Genomic DNA, 24,430 nt, shown 5'->3' with positions numbered 1-24,430 from the left:
TTTTGTTTTATTTTCCGCCATCTGCGCTGTTCTCCGATATCCTCGATGATTTACCCAGTTCATTTTCTTCTTCATTTACACTGCTATTCGATTTAATGCTGGCCAAGTACTCCGTATTATCTACTGAATGACCTCGACTTATACAACCCCTTACAGAATGAACAACAAACATGTGATTGACAAACCCTCTTCGCCCCTCCAAAAAGGAGCTCTGCTCAGCTCTGCTCTGCTCTGCTCTGCTCTGTAAGATCTCCAGCAACCCATCTATTAATACACTCGGCACGGAGTGGTTCCTCTCGGAAACAACCACACCCAGCAACCCCCCCTGCCCTGCCCTGCCCTGCTACTGCTAGTCTTAGCTCGCCGCCTTGTTCTGGAGCTGTCAGCATTCTGGTGTGATCCAAAACGGGGGTCGCCAACCCCGCCAATTTCGACAAAAGGTCTTACTGAGCCACTTTGGAAGAAAGGTCTTACTGAGCCACCTGGAAGAGAGATCTTACTGAGCCACCTGGAAGAAACGAGAGCCGTTCATGTGGCGAGTGAGTGCCTTGATATTTGGTGGTTAGGCTGCCCTATATATAGACCGCTCATCCATTACCAAGTTAAGTTGTAAAAAGGATCGAGGCAAAACACACCCCGTTCGCATCATAGACTTTAAAAAACACAAAAATCATGTTTATTTTTAAATTACTCAGCTTGCAGGAACTGAACTGGATCAAGACGAGAAAACCAACGTGTCATCTGACATCAGCACTCTTTCAAATCCAACAACAGCCCAAAATTCTTGTTTATGCGTTACAGTCCCATAATTTCCCTTCCAGATGAGAGGTGGAACCGGTTCTGGGGTTCACACTCATGCCAGCTGCATCAAAATGCCGTAGAGTCACAGCGAGTCACATTTTGTCACACAATTTTCTTCAGGTTTATTGATTGGCGCAAGGATGCGCAGGAAACAAACAAATGTTACATCGCCAAGATCAAGCAGAAACGTGAAACTCGTTAAATTCAGATAAACTCCTATCGTCTAACCACCCGCCAAGTCGCGGTAATAGTAGTGCTTCTGGTTGTTCATCTTCTTACCATATGAGTACTCCGTCTTCCTAGCCCGGTAGTGCTCCAGGTCTCGGTTGCGTTGCATATCCTTGCGTGCTACGCGCTTCTTCTCGTCAGAGACGCCAGCCATGCCAATAGCACCACGAGGTGCCATCTCACGTCTGCGGTTCTTGATAAGGGCGACTTGGTTCTCGCTGTTGGGCTCGACGCCCTCTTCGTTCCGCGCGCCTTCAAGCAGCAACTGCTCTGCCCGCTCTTCCTCCGAAGGGTGGTTGTACAGGTTCTGGCGGTAGTATTTGTTGAGGGAACGGTGACCGACGGATCTGCCCGACGGGAGATGCAGCTCGTACTCGTCGTAGAAAGCTGCGTGGGTGTGCTTGTGAGCCTTGGAGTGCCATCCGTCTGCTTGGTGGTGATTTCGAGGGTCGTTTGTGCTGTGGTGAGAATGTTTGCTCAACCGCTCATACTGGTGAATGTGACCTTCCGCTGGGACTGCAGTCAAGTCTTCAGAGTCAAGGGAAGAAGCTGAGCTGTCAGTCTCCCAGCCATCTCCATCTTCTCCCTCCTCCAGCTCTTCTCCCTCAGGGCCAGTGGCCTTGGTCTCTCGTCGTGCGCCCAGCTTGGCCCCGCCATTGCCGTCTTCGGTTGAGCCGCTGTCCGACTCTTCGTCGTCATCCTCGCCATCTGAGTATGTACTTCTGAAATCGTAGTAGTCGCCAATTGCAAGTTGATCCTCCTCTGTGTCGTACGGGATCTTGCAGTGGCCCTTGTCTCTCATGTGGGTCTGTACAGCAAAGAGGTTGTTCTTGAACTTGCCACAGCTGATACACTGGTGGTCCTCTCCAATTCTTTCTTGCAAATATCCGATGAGGCCCTCCAAGTTGACCATGTATGTCTTTTCTGGAATAAACATTCCGTGGAAGCGTTCCATGTGCTGTACGTTCAGAGGCGGTGAAGCGGATTCGTAGTTGCAGAAAACACATGTTCCCAAAGTCCATACTCGCTCAGATCCAGACTGTACTGGGGTGGGAGTAGATTCGGTGCCAGTAGTTTCGCTCTCAGAAGCGGGATGAGGAACTGCCGGTCTCTTGACAGGTGAGGGCCGCTGATCAGCCACCTTTGCCTTTTGGAGACCTTCAATCACTTGGTTGAACTCATCCTCGGCGGCAGAGTCCACATCTTCATCCTCGTCAGCAGCAGAGGCCGGCTCTCCAAGAGAAAATGTTGAGCTCATGACAGAAGTTGTTTCGTCATCGTGTTTCTTGGCCGGGTTAGCCTTGTTTTGCTTGTGTTTCTGGCTTAGCAAGTGATTCCGGTAGGCGTTTTCGCTGTAATATGTCTTGCCACATGGTTCACAAGCACGCTCAAACATGGCCTTGTCAGCTTCGGCAGTGGTGTCAGCACGAGCTTGAAGGACTTTTTCGGTGAAGATTTCGGCGGTGATGGGAGGCAAAGAGGCAACTCGTCGCTTCAGGTTATATCGGCTAAAATTGTCATGTCAGAGACGGAGAAACAAGACAGCAGGAGCAGCAACAGCAGAGGTTTCCCCCCACCGGCTCCCCCGGAACCAGAATCGCACTCACTGCCAGTCACTCTTCATGTGAGCCTTTTGAAGATCGATATTACGGTAGGCGACCTGACAAGAGTTGCACGTGTAAGGATGCGAACTCGAGGTCTGCCCAGCGGCGGCGGGCTGGACGCTCGCCATGATAAAAAAAATTCGGTAGGACCAGTCGCAATAGGTTTCTTAACAGATCGAGTCTGTCTTATCGGTGTAACAGGGAGTCGAAGCCCTTATAAAGCCCGGGGAAGCCAGCATGCGTGACTCGACGGCCGGCGATGTTTTGCAAGAATTATTAATTCTGGTGGAAGTTTTTGAGTGGCGGGGGCATCTGACGTATTATCTTGCGAGCTTGCCAAGGGTGGGTCGTGCCCTGCATCTGCATTTTTCTGCAGGCGATGTGATACGGCAAAGCAAAATTCCTGGTTGGCGCTGCAAGCGGGTACTCGAGCGGTACTTTGCACGCCTGTGGTCATGGGGGGCGCTTACCTCGAAACCCACGGCGGCCGTTGACGTGACGCCCTAACAGCGCCCCAGCATGCCATCTGCCGGGTGCAGATAGCGCTGGCGGTATTGCTGTCGTGCGCTGAAACTCAGATCCAGGCCTGGGGGTGGGCTGTGGCGGCCCAACTAGGACGGAGTACCTTGGCAGTACCTGGTAGCAGCGAGGTAGCGTATACTTCAGATAGCAACATCCAGCGGCAGACTCGGCGAGCAAAACAGTGCAAACCACTTCGATACGAGATTGTCTCATGAGGTAGCCGGTACTCGTGCCGCAGCTCTCCGGGGGCGCAGCTAAGCAACTGGCCGTGCTCCCTCCCCACTGCCGTCACTTTCAGCCTTGCTCATCTCCGTCCGTTGTCAAACCAGCCGCCACCAACCTAGAACCTTTGCCTCTTCATCCCTACGCGCATCATATCCATCGTCTCCTGCTCCAACATCATCGTCCAACGCCGCATCGTGTCGCCTTCAGCCTCGCCAGCGATTCCTCTCGAAGCATGGGCTGTTGATTTGCTCTCACCACAGCGGCTCCCTCGTCAGCCATGAGCATGAGCGCGCCGCAAAAGACGTCCTCGTCAGCAAGGGGCCTCGAGCCCGGCCATGCCGCCGAAGCCCGCCTCCGGGGCCCCTCCGAAGCAAACGGGGAGCTGGATCTGCTTGCCGGGCTCTGGCAGGTGGCTCCATTCCCTCGCCTTCCAGCCGATGCGCCGGCCGAGCTCAACGACTACGTCCAGCATGTCGAGAATCCCCGTCGCGTCTATGCCATCCATCGAGCCAGCCGTCGTCACGACTTCCAGCATCTCGTCGACAAGTATGTCTTGTTACCGTCCCTCTGATACCCTTCTGTTTGGTTCCGTTTGGTTCCGTTTGCGCCGTCACAGATATGCTAACGTCTTGTCTTTGTTATAACGCAGATACATCTCCCAACTACGAAGTGGCTGTGGTTCGTCGAATTGCTCGACGGCTACCTGCTTCACCTGCCGCAAGCGCCTCGCTGGCAAGGCACCCATCCGCAGATACAATCCGACAAGTGCCAGAACACTAGCAGTGTACCTGGCCAGTCAAGATAATCCAGAGGCCGGCCTCTGTCCCTATCTCGGCTCACCCAGAGAGGTCCCTCCCGCTCTCAATAGCCTCATCTTTTCTACTCGGCCTTCACCATCCCAGCACAACACCCGCAGGCCTTCCGACAGCCAGACGGCATCCCGGCGAAAACCAAGCGTAGGGGTTGCTACCAAGCCTCCCGCTTCACCTACCACATCAAGATCCCGCTCGTCGTCTCTGGATAAGCAACAACTGGGCAATCAGCACAACGAATCTAAGAATGACGATGCTGCTACACGGCCCGGGCAGCTCCCGGCGTCTCATATCAGTGTTACAGAAAAGGCAACACAAAAAGACTACAGGTCGTTTGCAGTGGCTACGTTTGGTACTGTCGCATTCAAGATGCTGGAATGGCTTACACCGCAGGCGATTGAAGCCATGACGGACAAATTCTCCGAGCTGGGCGGTCTTCGACAGAATACTAATAGTACTACCACTGATACTACTGCTGCTGCTGCCACTGCCGGCTCAGCCAGCACTGAGCGGGCTACAAGTTCGCAGACACGCCACTCCCAAACGCATCAGGCCGTACCTCCACCAGCCGCTCAACCTAAACGAAACAAGACTTCAAAGCCAGCTAGAACCTCGAGCCAAGATATAGTCGAACCACCAACACCGGCGAAGGATGTATCCTCCAGACCTAAGAGAAATTCCAAGCCGACCCTTCGTTCTTCTCCATCCAAATCCAACAACAGGAGGGCCATGGATCCTGTCGCCATTTCAGCAGGAAGCGAAGAGGCTAAGCCAACCTCACGACCTCCAAGTTTGAATGGCTTCTACCCCGACAAGTTGGCTCGCGCTGGCAAGACCTCGCCTGCCATCATTACTCGTGGTGTTCCTGAGATACCATCCAAGCCTGCCTTTTTCGAAAATCTGTCTGCTCCCACCCCCACTGCCCCTGCCAACACGGTGGAAGACGTCGAATCAGGGTCCTCTGATACGGAGACTATTGACGAAAGAGAAACGCCGAGTAGCACTCCTCCGACTATCAAGAGTGAACATGTCGACACGCAGACTAAGCCGAGGCCCATATCGCCGCTTCCGGAGGCAGACTTCCCCTCGGCCAAGTTTCTACTACCGCAATCTTTATCGGCTTTGAATGTCGAGCTTGTCGATTTCATATGTGATGTTTTTCAGGAGGATAATACTTACGAACGCCATTTCTTCGGTCCTTTGGAATCTCACGCCTCGTATCCCGTCCCCCAGAACCCATCAAGAAAGTTAGTCAGGCGGCGATCGATATCCCGCACCTCCCCCAGTCAGTGGAAGGCCTTCAATGAACAGGCCCTCTTCGCCGTCCTGAGTGATCCTCATTCTCTCGTTCGGTCCTTCTCCCGAGATGGCAAGCTATACGACTCACAGACATTGTTCTATTGCATGCTTCGGATGACTCGTGCTGCGCCAACCCTAGTCCTTCACAGCCTTTGGATGGCAGCCGAGTCTTTATTCGCAACACCAAGGTCTTTTCAAGCCTCCCAATCTCGTCCCTCGAGGGCACTGCCAAAAGGCCGAAAACCGCTATCGGATTTCGAAGCCGGCTGCGTCGTATCTGTCTGTCTTCATGCTCTCGTTGCTGTGGCACCTTTCGTCTCAGACTCTAAGACTCTGTACGACATGTCGCGCATACGATCTACGGGGCTAACACTGGGCGGCAACGGCCTCTCCGCAAGGCAGCCGCAGGCCATATGTCTCGAGTATGAGGATGTCTTTTCAAACGACAACGCCATCAGACTGGCACGCCGTGTCTTCTCTGCCGTGTCTGCTCGTCGATCTCTGGCTACTTTGATGCGCATGGATGGTAAGACCAAGGCCGGTCAGTTGGACATACTTCAGCCACTGCTCGGCCAGCTCGACCTTGTGCACTCAGGACCACTCCGAATTTTGGAGTTTGCGCAAGCCGAGCGCCTGTTGCACGAGACCCGCGTTCCCACTCTCTTGCTAGACTGGGCGAGGACGGTCCTTTATCACGAGTGGGATGGAAACCCCGAGGTTCTATGCGGCGGTGCCTTCCACGGGGCGCTGTCTCTGATTTCCACCATGTGTAAGTCATTTTTGTCATCCCCAGAGTCAATCATATTGCATACTAACAAGAGCACAGACCAAAACAGATCCAGACTCCTCCTAGGAGATATTCAATTCCGGGCCGACTATTTCTCAGAACGCCTAGACACCATGGAGATGCCAGTAACATGGGCTGAATCCGACTCTCCGCGGAATAAGGGACACATGCTCGACTACCCCTATCTCTTCAGCCCAGAATGCCTCGTCACCTTCTTTAGATCCATCAACTTTGCAAAGATGAGCCGGATGTTTGAGGAGAGTAGCTCGCTGAAGACGAGGATGAGCGCTATTGTCGATCCTGGTAGCCTTGTTGCCAACCCTCACCACAAGATAGTGTTGCAGGATATGTTGAGGGTGGCGTCTTCCAAGTACCTTGTACTGGATATCGGTCGTGACAATGTCTTGAGAGATGCCTTTGATCAGCTGTGGAGGCGAGAACGACGCGAGCTTCTGCGTCCTCTCAAGGTCCACCTCGGCGAGCAGAGCGGAGAGGAAGGCTTCGATTCGGGTGGCGTACAGCAGGAATTCTTCCGCGTAGCCATTGCCGAGTGTATGGACCCCAAATACGGTGCTTTCTCCATCGATGACCGAACGCGCATGGCATGGTTCGTTCCCGGGTCGGTTGTGGAGGAGTGGAAGTTTGAGCTGATGGGCGTTCTCGTATCCCTAGCGGTATACAACGGCCTCACGCTTCCCGTCACTTTCCCCAGGGCTCTATACCGGAAATTGCTAGGCGAGCCGGTAGAGGAGCTCTATCACATTGCAGACGGTTGGCCTGCACTAGCCAGTGGATTAATGAGTTTATTGGAGTGGAACGAGAAAGATGGTGCGGTGGAAGACATCTTTGCGCGCACTTACGAGTTCTCCGTGTCCAATATTGGGGGCAATGTGACACGAGAAATGACCAAGGATATGGTCCAGTGGCCGCAGAATCTCGACTGGCAAATGCGCGTCAATATCCCCGAAGAATCAGTCGACGACCGAGAGGCGCCGCTCGTGACCAACGAAAACCGCGACCAGTATGTGAGCGACTACATCCGCTACCTGACTGATGTGTCCGTCAGACCGCAGTACGAGGCATTTGAGCGTGGCTTCAATAGCTGTCTCGAGTACAAGTCGCTCTCCCTGTTGAGCCCCCAGATTCTGCAGTCCCTTGTCGAGGGCGTGCAGGAGATTGACATTTCGGAGCTTCGACGATATACTCGTTACGTTGGGTGGGATGCATCCCACCACACGGTTCGAGACTTCTGGTCCATTGTTAAGCGCTATGACGATAGGATGAAGCGCAAGCTTTTGGAATTCGTCACCGCTTCGGACCGCGTCCCCGTCGGGGGCATGCGCAACCTGCAGTTTGTGGTGCAGAGAAATGGCGATGGTGAAGATAGTGGGAATCGTTTGCCCACGGCGTACACATGTTACGGGACGCTCCTTTTACCGGACTATAGGGATAAGGACATGTTGAGGCAGCGACTTAATATGGCGCTGGAAAATGCCCAGGGATTCGGCTTTGCATAAAAGGGAGGCAAGCCTCGACTCTTTTTCATTTGTTTCAAGCGGGCTTTTCATTCTTGCTACTTTTATCTATACAAGCGTTCAAGTTTGGCAATTGGGATTGAAGCGATCATGAGGGTTTAGAATTTGTGCTGGAAGCAAGTTTATTGATTGCATTGGGTACTCGTGAGCTTCCATCTATACCTATCTATTATATACTCATTTGTATATACTATACGCAGCCGGTCTGAGAATTGTTCTTTTGTTCTTGTTTTTTTGGAAACGCTCCTTGCCGCTTACATGGACCAGACTGCACAATTTTTTGTAATGTAACCAAACATATGATATTCTATTCACCTCATCTCATCTGTCTCACGTTTAGGTTGATTCTCTTGTTTTCCATCCAGCCCTTCCACTGATCAAACTCTCCGTCTTCTCCTCCGGCGGGCCAATTTGCTAGGTAGTCGGGACATGTGCCCTTCATGACCTTTGGCACGCCGTGCCATGCGTAGCGAGACTCCTTGGTCATGTAGATGGCGTCTCCGGAGCGAAGTCTTAGTAGGAGATATTTCTTCTTCTCTTCGTCTTTGTCTTTTTCTGACTCTTGGTCTTTGTTTTGTTCTGATCCTTGGTCTTGGTCTTGTTCGTCGTTTTGGTCTTGTTCGTCATTGGCGCTGCGGCTGGGGGCAATCATGAAGAGACAGTCGCATCCGAAACTCAGACTGACGAGACCTTTGTCAATCTCCTCGCTGACATCTCTATGCATCATCATCGTATCCCCCGGGGTGTAAAAATTGACAATAGCAGCCTGAGCGAGCGTCTCCGGAAACAAAGCCTTTAAAAACGAAGCCAAATCATCCGGGAAGCCAGGAGGGGGGGCTTCCGGGTATACACGATTCGTCCAGTCGTACTGCCCACCGAGGGTGACCCAATGGAGACGCCGCTGGAGAACCTGCTTGATGGAAAGGGGGTTGTGGACAGCTGGGTCCTTGGGGAGGAACGTTGGAGGGGAGTCTGGGGATAGGGAGAAGAAGGAGGATGAGGAGGGGGGGTAGGGGAGGGAGTAGTGGAGGTGGAGGTTTGTTTGGTGGGTTGGGTTGCTGAGGTCGCGGTGGATCATTGTGTTGAGGAGGTGGGTTTGGATGGAGGGGGGGATGAGGGAGGGGAGGATGAGGAGGCCTGTGGATGAGTTAGTTAGTTTATTACACTGAATCAGTAGATGGGTTTGGAAGCATTGTAATTGTAATGTGGTTATGATAAAGTTCTGTTGTGCTGTGTAGTGTAGTAGAGATGGAGACAAACCTGGAAGCAAAGGATGATATAAAATAGGAGCATCGCCATCATCGGCGCCCTCTTTCGCAAATTCAGGCCCCAAGTGAGAAAAGGCCTCTGATATCTGCGCCCGCGGGACATGTCCCGACACACAGAACCCGCTGTGTTCGATAGGAAGCCGAGGGTCGTCGAGCGGCGTCGCTTTGAGGAGGACGTTTTGGTCGAGGCGCGAGAAGTGCTTCCACTCGGCCTTCATTTGGTCCGAGGGCTGCTCGTGGGCGTCGAGGTCGAGGGCGCCGGGGGCCATGATTTTATATTTGTGAAGGTTGTTGGTGTAATTGAGTTGTGTATAAAGATGATAGATGAGAAGTGGGAGTGAGTGGGTGGGTGAGCGAGATTTGGAATGAGTTTTACTCTCACTCGAGTATAGGTATGTTGAATGAATGAACATGATCTGATGCATTCATTTTGCCTACCCTAGGCGGATTTTTCCTTTACTAGCTGGGTTAGTATCTTGTGCTAATTTATTCGACACTGTGTTGGGCTAATTGGTACCTAGCAGAGTTATGCTATAGTCGCTAATGCTCTCTCTATATTATTGCAAATAGAAATCTGAAAACTCTTGAAGACAGATAAAACTATTGTATTTTCTTTGCTATAAATTTCTTTTCATTTGTTAAGCAATTATCCTGTTGATCTTTAACTCTTTATTCCGACTTAGAGAATTCATAGTGGGGTCACCCTGTATTTTCACACGCACAGTGAAATAACTTGCTTCAACCTCGTCTCTCAAACTCAACGTCACTGAACAAACTCACACCAAACATTCCTTTACAATGCCTCCATTAAAGCCAGCATCTTTACAAAGCATCTCAAAATCTACTCGTCTCACATTAAATGCCCACTCTCATACATATTTCACCACATCCGCCCCACGATGGCCTCGCCTGCGACCTAGCGCAAGACCATCTCGCATCCTCGCCACCAGCAATGATACTCACAGCAACGAATTTGACTCAACATCAACACCATCACAATCACCATTAACATCTTCAAAACCTCCTGAATTATCAAACCCTACATCATCAACCACTAAAACAACAACACCTCATAAACCCATCCAACCAACAAAAGTAACACCCACAATCCCAAACCCCCAAGAACCCTCACCATCACCATCAACACCCAAACGCTCCGCTCCCCCCAACACAAAACCCCACAAAGAAACCCTCTTCACAAACACCCTCATCCGCCAATCCTCTTCCTCCCCGCTCATCACAACATCCACCACAAAACCCCAAGACGCCCAAATCGCCTCCGCCGCATCCTTCTTCCAACAAGGCTTCCAGTTCCTCTACTCCGCCGAATCCCTCCGTCACCACCCCAAAAACGAACACATACCAGAAGTCATCATCCTCGGCGCCTCAAACGTTGGCAAGTCCTCCTTCCTCAACGCCCTCGTCGGCCGTCCCGGCGCAGCGAGAGTCAGCGCTCGCCCAGGCAAAACCACGCTCATGAACGCCTTTGGCCTGGGCCCCCTCCCAAACATCCCCAAGGGTCTCGTCCGTCAGGGCGAAAAGCTGCCGCGGTATAGTCTTGTTCTCGTGGACACGCCGGGGTATGGTTTCAAGAGTCAGGCTAGTTGGGGGGATGCAGTATGGAAGTACATCAAGGCACGGAAGATGCTGCGCGGTGCCGTAGTGTTGCTTTCTTCTGAAAAGAAACTCATGGAGCAGGACAAGTGGCTGTTGAGGACACTGGCCGAGGCAAACACCAGGACGCTGGTGGTATTGACCAAGGCTGACAAGGGGGGCGGATCATGGACTCAGCGATGCGGCGACATGGCCACATTAGTGCGAGAAGAGTTGCGGAAAATGTCACAATCTGTGGGCAACGGATGGGAAGAAGGATCGGGCTGGAACCCAGATATACACATCACTGCGGCAGGAATGGACAATGTGCCCAAGCTAGGGAGCGGAGGGGGCGTGGGGGGTGTCCGGACGAGTATCCTAGAAATGGCAGGCTTCGACTTTGACCTCAAAGAGAAAGAAGTCAAGAAGAAGGACGAGACGGTCACGTACGGAGGACCTGTGGTTTCATTTGATGATATTAAATGGAAGACGGGGTGACTATGTATGACTATGGATGGCATGGGAGGTATCGGGTGCATTAGAAATTTGTACGCACATCAAGGAATATGATGCAAGGAAATTTTTGAGTGGAAAAGACAGGGTATGCTGGAGAGAATAGGGGATAGATGTAAAGGAGATAAAGAAAATGAGCCTCCCCCAGATAACGATATTGGACCCCATGCCTGGTGATTGATGTAGCCAAGATAAATAATGAAATAAAACCAGATATGGGTAACGTAATTAAAGATAAATGAAAGAAGAAAAACATCCCAGCCATCACACAAGTCGGCCATCAATCTCCTTTAATCGACCTGGATGACTTGTTGGATTTGATTGACGCGGCGCCTGAGCGGGATCTCTTAAGCTTCTTTGTATCAAACAAGCTCTTGACCTTGCGCAGCCTCGCCCATCGTTCCTTGTCCTTTGCGTCCCGCGTGGCTTCGTCATCCTCGTCGTCGATGGCGGTCGAATCAATAGAGATATTTGGTGTGTGGTGCGCACCCGGTCGTGATGTCGTCTTAGCGGGTGTAGATGGATCTGTGGCCGTGGCCGTGGCTGCTTTCGACTTTGGCTTAACTTGGCCTTCGTATACTTTTCGTAGATCCGATTCGTTCTTGATTGACTGCAGCAATATTTTCCACGCCGGCATATCGGCCGTATCGTTGCTTTGCGTGCTGTGCCCCCTGCTTTGAGCGGCAGGATTCTTCCAGGGGCAGAAAAAGCGATGTTCTCGCTCGGGATCAAGATAGTCCATCGGTGCCGGCACAATAACCATTCCACTTTCGTCCACCTCTTTACTTTTAAACATCCATAGACCTAATCGTCGCTGACAGGTGTGGCATGACGCAGTGTTGGGAACAGCGCCGATGCGGGTGTTGGTTAGGCCTTGCCAGCCCATGAGAGCCAGAGCAAGCGCAGGTCTATTAGGTGCATCTGTAGAAGCCTTGTCGCCAGTAAAAAAATCAGGTGGGAGCTGTTCAATGATATTGCCCAAATTCATGTCTTCTGGAAGGTGAAGGTTGAACTCGTATGGCAGAAATGTCTGCCGGACACAGAGCTCCTCATATCGCTTCTTCAGAGCTTCGATGGCGCCTTTTGCGCTCATGAATGACAGCCGAAGTAAAGAATCTTGACAAAGTGATTAGTAAAGAAGACTAGTAAATGAACACAATAAACTTACCATCACATCCTCGTCTCTTCCATAGGCAATCTGACTGATGCGCACTGACAATCAACTCTGCGTATTTATCGACCAAAGCAGCTTCTGTTTATCATAAGTCAACCCCGCTCTCAGTAGAATTCAACATTAACCAGATCAGAAACTCACCAACTTCAGCAGCCGTCAGCGCATCTCCCCCGCTTTCTCCGACCTCCTTCTTCAGCTTCACCACCAACTCCTTGTGACACAGCAAACATCGCACCCTCTCCTTGCCCTGACATATCCACCCCCTCTTGGCCCACTCCACCTCGTTGATCTTATCAGGCTTTGGGGTCCAGTCGGTGATTTCCTGAAATGTCGCCAGCCTCTTCAGCAGCTCCTCCCTATCACCAGGAGAGTACCTCGCGGGCCCGTCCCTCCGAACTTTCGGAGTCGTGGCGTCAGATACCGTCCGCCTTATGGAGCTAGCCAGACTTGTGAGCCCCGATGAAACGGTGTTGTCCAGGCGCGGCGCGGTTGATTCGGGGAACCCCAGGCGACGGCGCTTCTGAAGCAGCGCATCATAGTCCAAGGGCTTGTGGCTGCCGCTGGGCACCCGGTTTCCAAACATGGTTGCTGGAGAGTCGCCGTCTGTGCTGGGTCGCGGACTGCTCAGGCCTTGGAGCAAGGCGTTGAACTTGCGTTTGGTAGAGTTTGTGCTCATGGCTGATGAGCTTGGTGAGAGCGAGTGAGTGGTGAGTGACTCTGTGTGCGTTTGCGCTGCGCCCGGCTCGGTGCACCCAGCGATCCCGAACAAAACGCCAAGAAACAGTAAAGGAGATGTCCCAGGTAAGAAAAACGAGAGGCTGAGTCGATATTCCGTCTGCGGTTGAAGTTCTGCCCAGGGTCTGTCCCCTGATAGCAACGGATGGGTATGAGAGAGAACCGAGCTCCTGGACGCGCTAGAGAAAACAAAAGAAATAAGGCGGATCCAAGGAGACGAGATTCGAACTATTGAAAGAAGAAAAAAAAGAAAAGCAATAGAAACCCCCCAAACTCGTCAGCAAAAAGTGAAGCGCGCTTTCACGTGCGGAAATGCGCGGGGGTGTTTGAAGGGCTCGAGATGCCCGTTGTTGTTTTGTTATCAATATCAAAATCCACCACAATCTGCGCTTTGACATCACTGAGGCCATTGCGAACGTCAACATTGTGCTGACTAACGGAGCGCGGCGCATCGTTAATCCCGCTTGATCCCTGATAAGCGATAAGCTCCTCCACACCGCCGTGCCCTTTTTGGCTTCCTGTTCCTGGGCGCGTGGCAGAAACTTGCGGCTAAATAATTTTTTTTTTCGGCGGCTTCAAAGTTCTGCATAGAACAAAAAGTCGACTGCGATAGAACGGGCGATTAGACATTGCTCTTTTTTCTTTTTTTGACCCTGACGTTCTAATTATCGCCATATTCATACCCAATCGGGATTTTACGATTGTGTGACGAAACTATCCGGCTCTTTCTCACATGTCCAGCGCATCTGCAAAACCACCTGCCTGGCTCTTCTCCAACAACACCAACAACAACCCTACCGACAAGGTCCTCACGAGCACGTCTTCAGCAACCACCAGCACAAACGACGAAATGGTCAAGTCAAAACCTTCCGCCAGCAATGGCGTCGAGTCTCAATCTCAGCCTCCAGCCCAGCTGCTCGATCTCGTAGAGCAGTTCCTCTCCGACAATGCCTTCACCAGCGCCCTTAGCGCCTTCAAGAAGCAGCGGTCCAAGAAGGGTTGGGGCGAGGCTTCTGAGGCTAGCAGCGGAGACACTCTTGTGGGTGTCTTCCAGTCCTGGGAAAACGCTGCGAAGGCCCCCGCCGACCGAGATGTCGACATGGAGGACTCGAGCAGTTCCAGCTCCAGCTCAGACAGTTCTAGCTCTAGCGAAAGCAGCGACAGCGAGAGCGAGGACGAAAAGCCTTCTTTCCGCGCAAAGTCTCCTCCCAAGGGCAACAAGAACTTGAAGCGCAAGGCACCCCCCAGCTCCAGCTCCAGCTCCAGCTCCAGCTCGGACTCCTCCTCGTCTGATTCCAGCTCCGACTCCAGCTCGGAGGACGAGAAGCCCAGCCCCAAGAAGCAAAAGGTCGCTGCCCCCAGCGCTAAGAAGCAAAAGGTTGCCTCTCCTGCCAGCTCTGAGTCCGAGTCCGACTCAGACTCTTCCGACTCGAGCTCCGAATCCAGCTCCTCAGATGAGAGCTCCAGCTCCGACGAAAGCTCCGACAGCGAGTCTGAAGTCGACGCCGCAGAGGCCGCCAAAGTGCCCCTCCCTGAATCCGACTCCGACTCCTCTTCATCCTCATCCTCAGACTCCGACTCGGATTCCGACGACGACAAGAAGAAGAAGACGACGAAGAAGACGAAGCCCGTCAACGGCGTCGTCAAGAAGGAACAATCCACCGACGAGTCCTCCCCCTCCGACTCCTCCGTCACAATCGACTCCCTGCCCAACCCCCCCTTGCCCCCCAACCCGCGCGACAAGAAGGTCAAGGTCGAGCCCTTTTCGCGTATTCCCAAGGACATTAAAGTCGATCCCAAGTTCGCCTCCAACGAGTACGTCCCCCTGAGCTACTCCCAGCGCGCCCACGAGGACCTCATCGTCACAAAGGGCAAGGGCTTCACCAAGGAGAAGAACAAAAAGAAGAGGGGCAACTTCCGCGCCGGTGTTATTGACATTGACGAGAAGAAGAGCATCTACTTTGACGACTAATTAAAAAGAGAATGAGAGAAAAGTGAAGGGATGAGTAAATAGGACCTATACGATCTAGGTTGGGGGAAAAAAGTAGAGATTTGAGTCTCTAGGGGTGCATTCAACAGCCGGTGTTTAAGGGCGGCGCCTTTGTCTGTTTTTCAAAAAGTCGACTTTTTTATATTTTTAGTTATTCCATTTTCTAGATTCTTTTTTATATAAATATTGTTAGAACAAGCTTCATTTTCTTTTACTGAGAGCTCATCATATTTTCCGAGTCTCTTGAATAGTAGAGGTATTCCATATATATAATCTCGTGATATGATGATGACATATTAGGTCTCTTGATCTTACTCGCTTGTTTCGTCACGTGTCTATATAGACTGTATCCGTTGTATCCAATTCCAATACCCAATGCCTGCTAAGTGGTATATAACAATCGTAACGCCATTAGTTTATCCAGTACATCGTCTCGTAAATCCGTCCTCTTTCGTGTAGACTCAATGCAATGCCAAAATCTCAAAGCCCGCCAAGACAATTAAAACGCAATAAATCCAACCATATATGATCATTTCCTTCAAAATATAGCAGATCCCGTCAAACACAAAGACAACGAGATACTTCACTTTAAAACGTCGCCCTCGTCGTTCCCGTGCCCGTTCCAGCAACCTGAACTTCAGTTGCAGGCGCTCTCTGTGTCGCAGGATCGCCTCCCTCTTTGCTCGCCTGCGTCATAATCTCATTTTTCCTTCTGACGGCCTCCCAGCCTCGATTGCCAATCTTTGCATTATGCAGTGCCTCACCGAGCCACTGCTGCCACTGCGGCGTGCCCGGTGCTGCACCACTGCGCTCGACCCAGCCAATTGCCTTTGTCTCGCGTATAGCATACCACAAGGTCCGTGTAAAGCTCGGGTGGCCCTCGCGTTCGTCATCCCGGTCAGTAACGGAATCAGCATTCTGGCCGTCTTCCTCGGTGACGTCGTCCCAGGTATAGCGCGATAGATCCCAGAAATATGTCCGAGGAATCATGCCCAGACCCCAGTACAGCCCGTTGAGGACAATGTACGATCCTCCTATAAAGATTTGCGAGTTCCAAGTGCAGTTTCCGAGGAGCACGACACTAAACATGAGAAGAATTGTGCCGAGCGCCATGAAGAACCTGTAGGCTCTCTCGCCGACATAGTACTCACACTCTTCTGTTCCAGAGTAAAGCTCGCGAGCAACGTCTTCTGGACAGCGAACTAATACAAAAGCTCCCTCTCGGGTGCGTATCATGACATCGCCGCGGGGTACATCGTTAGTGTGCCTGCGTTGCATGAGGATTGGCCGCCAGGAGGAAGCGTAGCCAACGACGGTTGAAGCCGAGGAGATGAGCGTGATGGCGATGATTGCGGTGCCGTCCTGCCATATGACGGCGGCAACGAGAATGGCGATGCTGAGAAAGAAGGAAAAAGCGGAGAGGATATGCAGAGGCGAGAGAAGTTTCGGAGGGACAATGGGCCGACCACCCGTCACGGCCATGGTTCCAGTCGAAAGCAGATCCTGGAATTTCTCGGTGGTGCGTCGGCGAAGCGGTGCAGGGTGCCCGTTGATTTCAACCTCGGAGTTGAATCTCACAGTTGGAGTTCTTGACTGGGACTCAATGTCGACTTCGTGTGGTGGTCCAGCGATCTTTGGCGGCGTGACCCGACGATCCAACGCCTTTTCCGTCTCTTTGCTTCTAGAAAGCCCTCCCAAAGAAGCGTCTGGCACGCTCCGTTTATGAGCCCAAGGCACGTATCTAGTAATGAAGCCTCGCAGACCATCTTCGTCCTGATGCTGGTGGTGATGCTGGTTCGCATTGGTAATCGGCGGCAGCACAGACGGCGCGTGCTGAATGTCCAGCACCATGAAGCTGTACGGCGGCAGAGCATCCAGCGGCGTGATGATATTAGCGAAGAACCCCACCGAATCCAGGATGGTGCCGCTGTAGACGCCGGCCATCTTGGCGTGAGTCTCGGGGAGTCGAGTTGGCCGCGATGGCTTCAGCAGGGCCTGGGGCGCGGGCAGCAGACGGGGCAGCATGCAGAGCAGCGAGGCGGTGATTGTCTGGGAGTGCTCGGCAATGGCCGACTCTCCGATGACGGCGAGAAGCGTGACGACGTCGAGGCGCCATGAGGGCTTGTCGTTGGGGAACCATTTCCAGCCGGGGTCGCCTGGATTGGACATTTGGCGGTGATGGTTCTGTTGGAGATGGGAGGAAGATAAAGATAGAGATGGAGAGAAAGATGCAGCTAGTTGGTGAGATGAGATTGGATGCGACAGAAATTGACGATGCTAGGACTAAAAGACAATTATATGAGACGCAAATCAGATGAAGAAACCGACGATGCTAGACGAAAAATACGGCGATGGCACGAGATGAAAGTGAGATGAACAAGGACAAGTTTTTTTTTTCCTCCGTCTGTGTTTCCATGTTGAAGAAGAAAGCAAAGAAGCATGGATCTAGACAAGTTAACGTTCGACAGGGCCATGTGATAGGCCATTCTTCAGCTGGCTGTTTTACCTAATGCTGCACGTACGAGCCGCACAGCTCTAGAGCGTGCAGGAGGGCTATGCTAGTGCAATAGTCTGGCTGGACGGGCGGGCTGAGGCAAGACGCGTCATTATTTGATCGGCGTTTTGGGGAATAAAATCGAATTAATATGTCTTGTATGTAGTAAGATGGACGAGAATAGATAGTATATGGATATGGATATGGAGTGTAAAGTTGAGGTTTCAGATGGAGTTGAATCTACTCTCACCAACTTTGGCAGGTAACTTTATTTTTCTTCCACTGACAAGTGCTTCTAACTGACAAGTCGCTAGACTATCCGTCCCGCACTCAACTATATTTAGAGGTGGGCTCCCTCTATGTCTTAGTTTCTTCGATCTATCAATGAAAGCTCAACTGCCAAGCCTCTCCCTTGACGAATTTGCCACAATCTGTGTGGATGGCAATTAATCCAGCTGTCAACCAACTACCACTAGGACTCTATCATATTGAACCTTCAGAGGGCCTCCATATCGATTCTGCAAGGTGCTGACAATTACTTTTGCTTTCTAAACCTTTTCGGCATAGCGCTTAGTTGGTCAGTTTGTTTCCGTCGGCCATGTTAATAATCCTTAATTGAATAGTTGGCTACCTCCATGCCTTGCCTTCTACGGAGTATTACTTATATAGACACCAAAATATGTATGCAGGCAGACACCGCTCCGAGATATTACTCAACACTCACTTCCATCTAATAGCATCCTGATCAAGCAGTGCTCCTCAACTTACCGCCATTCTCCCCATTCCGAACATAGACATATACCACATACATCTTTACCAAGTGGGCGTAAAGTACCGAACCTAGTTGTTGTTGCCTACTAATGTACGCTGACATACATACAAGTACAAGCATATCTCAGCAATCATCAAATCATCAATCATACCATATCATCTATCCGATAGTATACAAATGTATGTGCAAAAAAAGCAAGCAAATCTGATATCAACAAGCATAGAGTATCGTGTCTACATAAAAAGCAACGAGCCCGACCTTCATCTCTTCGTAAACCGTCTAACCAGCTGGATGCCCAGCAAACGCCTCTGCCTGGCATGCGACTCCCGGCATAGCCTCCTTTAGTCTTCAAACGGCAAGACAAATCCGCTCTAGAAACCGACCAAATCAACCAAAACGCCGCAATTCCCCCGCCCTTCTGCAAAGGACAATCATGTAGTCAAATCTTGGCCACGTCCTTAATGAGGTCGCCATATGTTGTCTTTACCCACTTGAGGAACTCATTCCACTGTTGGTTCCACTCGTACTTCATATTATCTCTCTCTTCTTCGTTTAAAGACGCATGGTCGATGCTCCACATGGCAAGCTGCTTCCATCCGAACAACCCCATGTCTGCCTTGCCAACCATGACTTGGTAGAAGTCGTGTGATAGCGAGGACCTGTTGTTTCCGTTAGCTTTACGTCTCACAAAACACACACATATATGAAGAAAGGAGAGTCGTGGCGTTGTGACAACGTACCTGAAAAGCGCCCCGTTATCAGAGCTGACGGTGCAGTGCACGTTATTCGCCAGCAACTGATACATGGCATGCCCACCCACTCGCGGTGTAAGCCCCAAGATCTCGTTGGAGATTGGGCATAGTTCCAGGCATATTCCTTTGGCCTTCATTTGCTGCATAACGTAGGGGTGTTTTGCCAGGGCGAAGCCATGGCCAATGCGCTTCGATCCCAGCAATAAAGCGTCGACCAGATTGCCGTCCGTGTCGGTGCCCATGTCCAACGTCTCACCGCAGTGGAAAAGGAAGGGAATATCGAGGTTCTGCGCAGCGCACTCCCTTTTGAACTCGAGCAGTTCAGGAACAAATTCCCTGATCGGATGGCCCTTCGCCTCTTCGCCGACAAGGTCAAAGCCTGGAGGAAAAAAAGAAACATGAGCGTTGCTTTCAGGAGTGAGGGTAGGACTCTCAAATGCTTACCTGCAATCCACTGCGGCCACCTCTTCTTAAACTCTATGCACTCTTTAAGAGCATCTTGTACGTTTTTCCGGTCCATTGAGCGCGGCGTGCAGTATATAACTTTGAGCCCTCCAAAGAACTGGCCCTTTTCAGCTACCTCTTTTTGAAACTCTTCTACTGCACTGATGATGATTTTCATGATGCCCTCGTTATTGATCATACCCTCGCCGTCGTCGGTATAGAGTTGATTTGTCTGCATGAAATTAGGCCGTATCTCGGCGTATTGGATATTATCTCGAACAAAATCTGCGAGACACAATTTTGTATATTCGCGATATGCTGTCTGATAGTTGAAAAGACCCTTCATCATGCGTGTTCTGCCGTTGAACTTTTCCCAAGCACTGTACATAGAGGCGAAAAGCTGTTAGTCCAAAGAAAGAGAGGAAAGACGAGGGAGGGAAGAAGTTGTCGAATCACATGAAAGTGACATGATAAACCAAGAATAAAGGGGGAAGCATAAAACTCACCCAGAAGCTGTCTGAAGGGGATGGTGGGTCTCTTGCTCCTCGAACATGAGCTTATGCAGCAACCACTCATCCACCGGGGCCTTGTTATAATGGCTTGAGAACTGATTTCTAAAGTCTGAAAACTTCATCATATGGCCGCGGATATAGTCGGCGGAAAATAGATTGCCGAGCTTTTTATCCAATCTTTTCTGATTCATGATGGAAAACTGTATCTCGCACCTGTCAAAATTTTCATACTCATCCTCGTCCCCAGCCTTGTGGATAAGGGGAAGAGTACTTGAAACGAACATGCGATCCATGCCATTTGCAATGCCAAGCAGCACGTTGGGTGGCAAGCAGGCATTGAAGTGGATGTGCAGGTGGGCGCCCTTCGGCATCTTGGAGGCGATCCTGAACAGTTCTGTCTTGTTGATGATGTCGACGTTGCTGAGGAAGTGATCGCCTGCGAAGCGCTCATGCATCTGGCCTTGATACCCTCTTCGCTTAGGTTCGGAGGCATATTTTCTGTCGTCTTGCTCTCGTATCTTTCGAATAATGGCATCAACATCCATTTCTTGGTCAGTAGCGCGAGAGCGGCATCGGGCATCAAACGACAGTTCCTGCTCTACGGCGAAGACGTGTTTCCGCAATTCTTCGTATTCTTCTTTACTCGGTACCGGTACTCTCTTTTCGGCGCCGGTAGTGTCGAGGTCCAGGGGCAAGCCGAGAGAGCCATTTTCGGCCCCGAGACGGCTCGTCTCAACTCCGCTCCGGCGCCTGTCAACTTCGGAGTCATGCGCCTTGATCAGCTCAAGCGCAGCGGCCTTGTCGAAGTCGCCGTCCCTCTCGGAAGCATCGCCTTTCTCGGAAGCGCCCCGTTGCCGAGGGTGCCCATCAGCGAAGTGCTTTGGAGGTTTGCTCTTTGGTGAGAACATGGTTAATCGTTTGCGACCCCGAACCCTAAGACGAAAGCTGGAAAACTTGGAGCCCATGGACGAAGCCAGCGATGTCGGACAACTTGAAGAATCGCCGAAGCAAGAGCAATATAAAGGTGAGGAGGGATAGCGGGTGGTCAGGCTGGAAGCAGGGCTGAACTCTGGCATGAGGGGAACCATATAGTGAAATTGCCGGATCGTGTGTGGTGGGACAGGTGAACGGGGTAGCGAGCAGGCAGAGACCCCCTTTGTGATGGATGTCGCCTGAATCCTTTGTCCGTGATGAGCTTCACTGCCACGCTGCTTTGTTCTGTTTGGCTCCAGCGTCCTTTGTTCACGAGATGGAAGCGCTGGGGCTATATATCTCTGTTGCCTTTGATCTGTCTGACGCTGAAGACGGTTGAGTCAGCTCGGGCAAGAGACGCCTATAATCAAACCCAAAAACCCAAGAACCCAATAATAAAAGCGAAACCCCAATCGCCTAACCGCCAGCAACCCTCTGGCAGCCTAAAGAGAACAAAAGCCTCGAGAACACGAGGCTGAGGTAAGAAGCGAAAAGCAAAAGCAGCCAGCCCTCCAGGCTAAGAGCCGTCCAAATGCGCGTTGGTCACAGCCGGCGCTTGCATATGTCACGGGCCCAGCACTAAAGAGGCACGGATTCAGTCTTTCGGCCAGCGGACAAAGGCAAAGCCACAGCGCTGGGGCCCCGCTGACCTGACCTTCAACGGGCTTAGGCGCTCAGCACAGCAAAGCAAAGCACATGAAAGAAAAGGGCAAACTGCCGTTGACATACCAGGTCTGAATTATCGGTGAATGAAATGAATGCGCTGGATCAACTCGATTCGACTCGGCGCAAGCCACTCGTCTGTCTGTCTGTCTGTCTGACCGTCTGTCTGTGCGCAGCTGAAAGAACCTTGGAAATGAAAGCTTCCAATGTTTCTTTGTCTCGCTTGTCTGATTGGCCCCGGGCCAAGACCGCTCAGCTGCTTGGCTGTCGTCAGTCGAAACGAAATGGAAATCCAAGTGGAAACTCGTCTAACTACCTACCTAGTAGTAGATAGACAATCTCAAGCGTTACTAGACCGAGTTACCGGGAAGCCGAGGCGGTGCGTGCAAGGGTTTGTCGGGGATCTGGCGGAGAAGAAGGAGGAGTCGAAGAATCATGGATGTTTTGTTGATGTTGCATGGACCAAGTCGCAGAACGAACTCTTAGTCGCCCACCAGCACCAGCACAGGCAAGAGGCACCAGGTACTGCAATCGCCCAAATCGTGTCTGGTGACGTCTTCCGTCCTCGTACCTGGTACCTGCTAGGCGCCATTGTACCTGCGCGCGTGCACATCCGCGGCCACGGTGCCCATAGCGGCCATATGGCGACCCGCCGCTAAAACACCCCAGCCATCTTCTGCAGCGCTCAGGTCCATCAGCCTTTTAGGCCTCCAGGGCGCTAACAGCCACCCCGTCCCGTCCTGGTCCCTTGCAGCCTGAGCCTGAGCCCGGCGGTACCAGTTACTTCATGCTGTACATGCAACCACTCCGCTTGTATCAGCCTTGCAAGCAGCCTGAAATCCTCTATCGCTCCAACTGCCCCAAATCGCAATCTGCCAACATCCAACACCATGAGATCCGGCTGCAGGCTCCCGACTGGGCTTTCTGTTTTCCCCAGTCTTATTTCCTTCTCCCGCCGTGGATGAATGTTCCGGCGATTGCCAATTCGGGCAAATTCTTCCTTCGCTGCGCCAATCTAGACGCCCGAATAGAAACTTCGATGATGGGGGTACCTTGCATGCCAACAACATGCCAACAACCTGCCAACATGCAAACACACATAGATACTTACCCCATGCTGTCAATCCTACTAACCCGTATACACTTAGTCTTGACATTGATGTGTTTGGATGGACGGCAGCCCATCATGGTGATACTCACCGGGTGATACCAACAGCTCGGAACAGCCACTCGCGTAGGACTTGGCTGTTCACAGCCACGACTTAGTAGTATATCCATTTCCCCTTTCACCTTCACCGCTTACTCACCGTCTCTTCTTACACGGACTCACGCTGTCATAGTATCAGCGTCCTGCGAGGCTAAATAAGGGGCTCCAAAAGCCTGATGTGTTGTCCCTCCCAGTCGTGATGGCTTCACAAGACCGCCCCGTCTCATGATCCATGACTAGGTACGTGGGCAATCGATTCACTAGGTGTTCCCTCACAGGTGCCTGACCTAGGTGTACTATCTTAGACACCTGTCACCTCACCAAGCTTGCCAACGCATCTCCTTCCCATTTCAACTCCTGGTGAATTCTCGTCCACTTATCACCTAGTTCATCTCATTGCCTAGCCTTTTAGTGTCCTTGGGCAGCTTGGCTAGTCCAATATCACCGATTCTGCCCATCTTACATCCTCGGCATTAATCCCCAATGTTCAGCCCCTGTCACCAAAGACGATCAAAAAAAGAAGGAAAATAAAAATCCGGTAATTCTAATTGAAGCACCGCTTATTCCCATCCCCATCCCACGCCCAACCAACAAAAAATGCATAAAGAGCAAAAAAGATAGTAGGGTCTTCGCCCGAGGGGGGGGTCGAACCCCCAACCTTGCGGTTAAAAGCCGCACGCTCTAGCCAATTGAGCTACCCGGGCACTACTGGCGGATTCATGGCCATCAAGCCAATTATCAAGCCCCAAATGCGTCCCGCATGACTTGCACGTCCCACGTAACTCCTTCACACGATTTCGTCATTTCACAGCATTCATTGTTCTCATATTCTTCTTCCTTTTAGGCAACACCCGCGCATAAACAAGAAATATCCACTAGATTTAAACAGCCCAGATTACACAGCCTCGCTCTTTCAAACACTCTCAAAAATGACTCCATCTATTCCCCCCCTTTCTAGGCAGAGGTCCCATTTGGATTTTATTGTGTGGCTTATACATGACAGCCCCAGTCGGCCAAGGCTTTCACGCATAGATTAGACGAGTAAAGGACTTCCCTTTTTAGGGCTTTCTAACCACATTTTTAATTTATAAAATCCCATGTATTGATTTGGCTATTCATATCATACCTGTAGGGATACATTGAACTCATAAGCAGGATTTGGTTGTTTCTGTCTTTATCATTCCTCTGATCAATACAGACAGCATCTGTCCAAACTGGTGATTGCTCTTGCGCTTCACGCGGCTGCGCTAAAGATTGGTGCAAATCCTGGCCAACGGCAATGGGCTCACCATGGCAAAATATGTAATTTTTCACCCTGTCATATTGACTATAAGAAGGATGTTGCTCATCTACTGAGCTACCCTAAGTATAAAGAATGCGATGAAACTAGGTTTGACGGAAAGCCGAGCAATCTCCATGCTCATTCTGATGTCGGTATCTTTTTTATTAGGATTCAGTGTTAATAAAAGAATAAAATTCGTATCCTGTAACGCATAATCTTTAGAAAATACCATTATGGGGATATGTA

The 24,430-nt window shown here is 51.2% G+C and overlaps 10 protein-coding genes and 1 non-coding gene across 11 annotated transcripts; 4 read left to right on the top strand and 7 right to left on the bottom strand.

Moving 5' to 3' along the window:
* Positions 1-1,024: 1,024 nt before the first annotated feature.
* M431DRAFT_94519 (hypothetical protein) lies at positions 1,025-2,761 on the bottom strand (the record flags this gene model as incomplete). Its single annotated transcript, XM_024924600.1, has 2 exons — positions 1,025-2,537; positions 2,637-2,761. 2 exons carry the CDS (start codon positions 2,759-2,761, stop codon positions 1,025-1,027), a joined length of 1,638 nt encoding a protein of 545 aa, XP_024770514.1.
* An 896-nt stretch (positions 2,762-3,657) lies between these two features.
* On the top strand, positions 3,658-7,795 carry M431DRAFT_498957 (hypothetical protein; the record flags this gene model as incomplete). The annotated part of the gene is made up of 3 exons (XM_024917748.1): positions 3,658-3,926; positions 4,030-6,260; positions 6,318-7,795. 3 exons carry the CDS (start codon positions 3,658-3,660, stop codon positions 7,793-7,795), a joined length of 3,978 nt encoding a protein of 1,325 aa, XP_024770513.1.
* A 334-nt stretch (positions 7,796-8,129) lies between these two features.
* Positions 8,130-9,350, bottom strand: M431DRAFT_485541 (hypothetical protein; the record flags this gene model as incomplete). Its single annotated transcript, XM_024916296.1, has 3 exons — positions 8,130-8,950; positions 8,978-9,043; positions 9,074-9,350. 3 exons carry the CDS (start codon positions 9,348-9,350, stop codon positions 8,130-8,132), a joined length of 1,164 nt encoding a protein of 387 aa, XP_024770512.1.
* Positions 9,351-10,389: 1,039 nt separating this feature from the next.
* Positions 10,390-11,172, top strand: M431DRAFT_94394 (hypothetical protein; the record flags this gene model as incomplete). Its single annotated transcript, XM_024924581.1, has 1 exon — positions 10,390-11,172. A coding segment is annotated over one exon (783 nt), but the record flags the coding sequence as incomplete, so codon positions are not given.
* Positions 11,173-11,467: 295 nt separating this feature from the next.
* M431DRAFT_485539 (hypothetical protein) lies at positions 11,468-13,037 on the bottom strand (the record flags this gene model as incomplete). Its single annotated transcript, XM_024916295.1, has 3 exons — positions 11,468-12,303; positions 12,356-12,439; positions 12,503-13,037. The coding sequence occupies 3 exons, from the start codon at positions 13,035-13,037 to the stop codon at positions 11,468-11,470; spliced, it is 1,455 nt and encodes a 484-aa protein (XP_024770510.1).
* A 105-nt stretch (positions 13,038-13,142) lies between these two features.
* M431DRAFT_246340 (hypothetical protein) lies at positions 13,143-13,611 on the bottom strand. Its single transcript, XM_024913747.1, has one exon. It carries the CDS (start codon positions 13,546-13,548, stop codon positions 13,276-13,278), a length of 273 nt encoding a protein of 90 aa, XP_024770509.1. The 5' UTR covers positions 13,549-13,611; the 3' UTR covers positions 13,143-13,275.
* A 54-nt stretch (positions 13,612-13,665) lies between these two features.
* Positions 13,666-15,297, top strand: M431DRAFT_511740 (hypothetical protein). Its single transcript, XM_024919717.1, has one exon. It carries the CDS (start codon positions 13,830-13,832, stop codon positions 15,066-15,068), a length of 1,239 nt encoding a protein of 412 aa, XP_024770508.1. The 5' UTR covers positions 13,666-13,829; the 3' UTR covers positions 15,069-15,297.
* A 48-nt stretch (positions 15,298-15,345) lies between these two features.
* M431DRAFT_511739 (hypothetical protein) lies at positions 15,346-17,491 on the bottom strand. Its single transcript, XM_024919716.1, has one exon. It carries the CDS (start codon positions 17,253-17,255, stop codon positions 15,675-15,677), a length of 1,581 nt encoding a protein of 526 aa, XP_024770507.1. The 5' UTR covers positions 17,256-17,491; the 3' UTR covers positions 15,346-15,674.
* A 1,300-nt stretch (positions 17,492-18,791) lies between these two features.
* M431DRAFT_94993 (hypothetical protein) lies at positions 18,792-20,968 on the bottom strand (the record flags this gene model as incomplete). Its single annotated transcript, XM_024924640.1, has 4 exons — positions 18,792-19,011; positions 19,093-19,483; positions 19,549-19,928; positions 20,055-20,968. 4 exons carry the CDS (start codon positions 20,966-20,968, stop codon positions 18,792-18,794), a joined length of 1,905 nt encoding a protein of 634 aa, XP_024770506.1.
* Positions 20,969-21,901: 933 nt separating this feature from the next.
* Positions 21,902-22,354, top strand: M431DRAFT_485535 (hypothetical protein; the record flags this gene model as incomplete). Its single annotated transcript, XM_024916294.1, has 1 exon — positions 21,902-22,354. One exon carries the CDS (start codon positions 21,902-21,904, stop codon positions 22,352-22,354), a length of 453 nt encoding a protein of 150 aa, XP_024770505.1.
* Positions 22,355-23,532: 1,178 nt separating this feature from the next.
* On the bottom strand, positions 23,533-23,606 carry M431DRAFT_t161. The gene has a single exon. It is a non-coding gene; the product is annotated as a tRNA-Lys (tRNA).
* Between the last annotated feature and the right edge of the window lie 824 nt (positions 23,607-24,430).

The sequence above is a fragment of the Trichoderma harzianum genome (assembly GCF_003025095.1).
Source record: "Trichoderma harzianum CBS 226.95 unplaced genomic scaffold M431scaffold_13, whole genome shotgun sequence".
In the NCBI taxonomy this organism is placed as follows: domain Eukaryota; kingdom Fungi; phylum Ascomycota; class Sordariomycetes; order Hypocreales; family Hypocreaceae; genus Trichoderma; species Trichoderma harzianum.
Note: the sequence above shows the minus strand (reverse complement) of the source record. Positions and strands in the feature narration are given on the sequence as shown.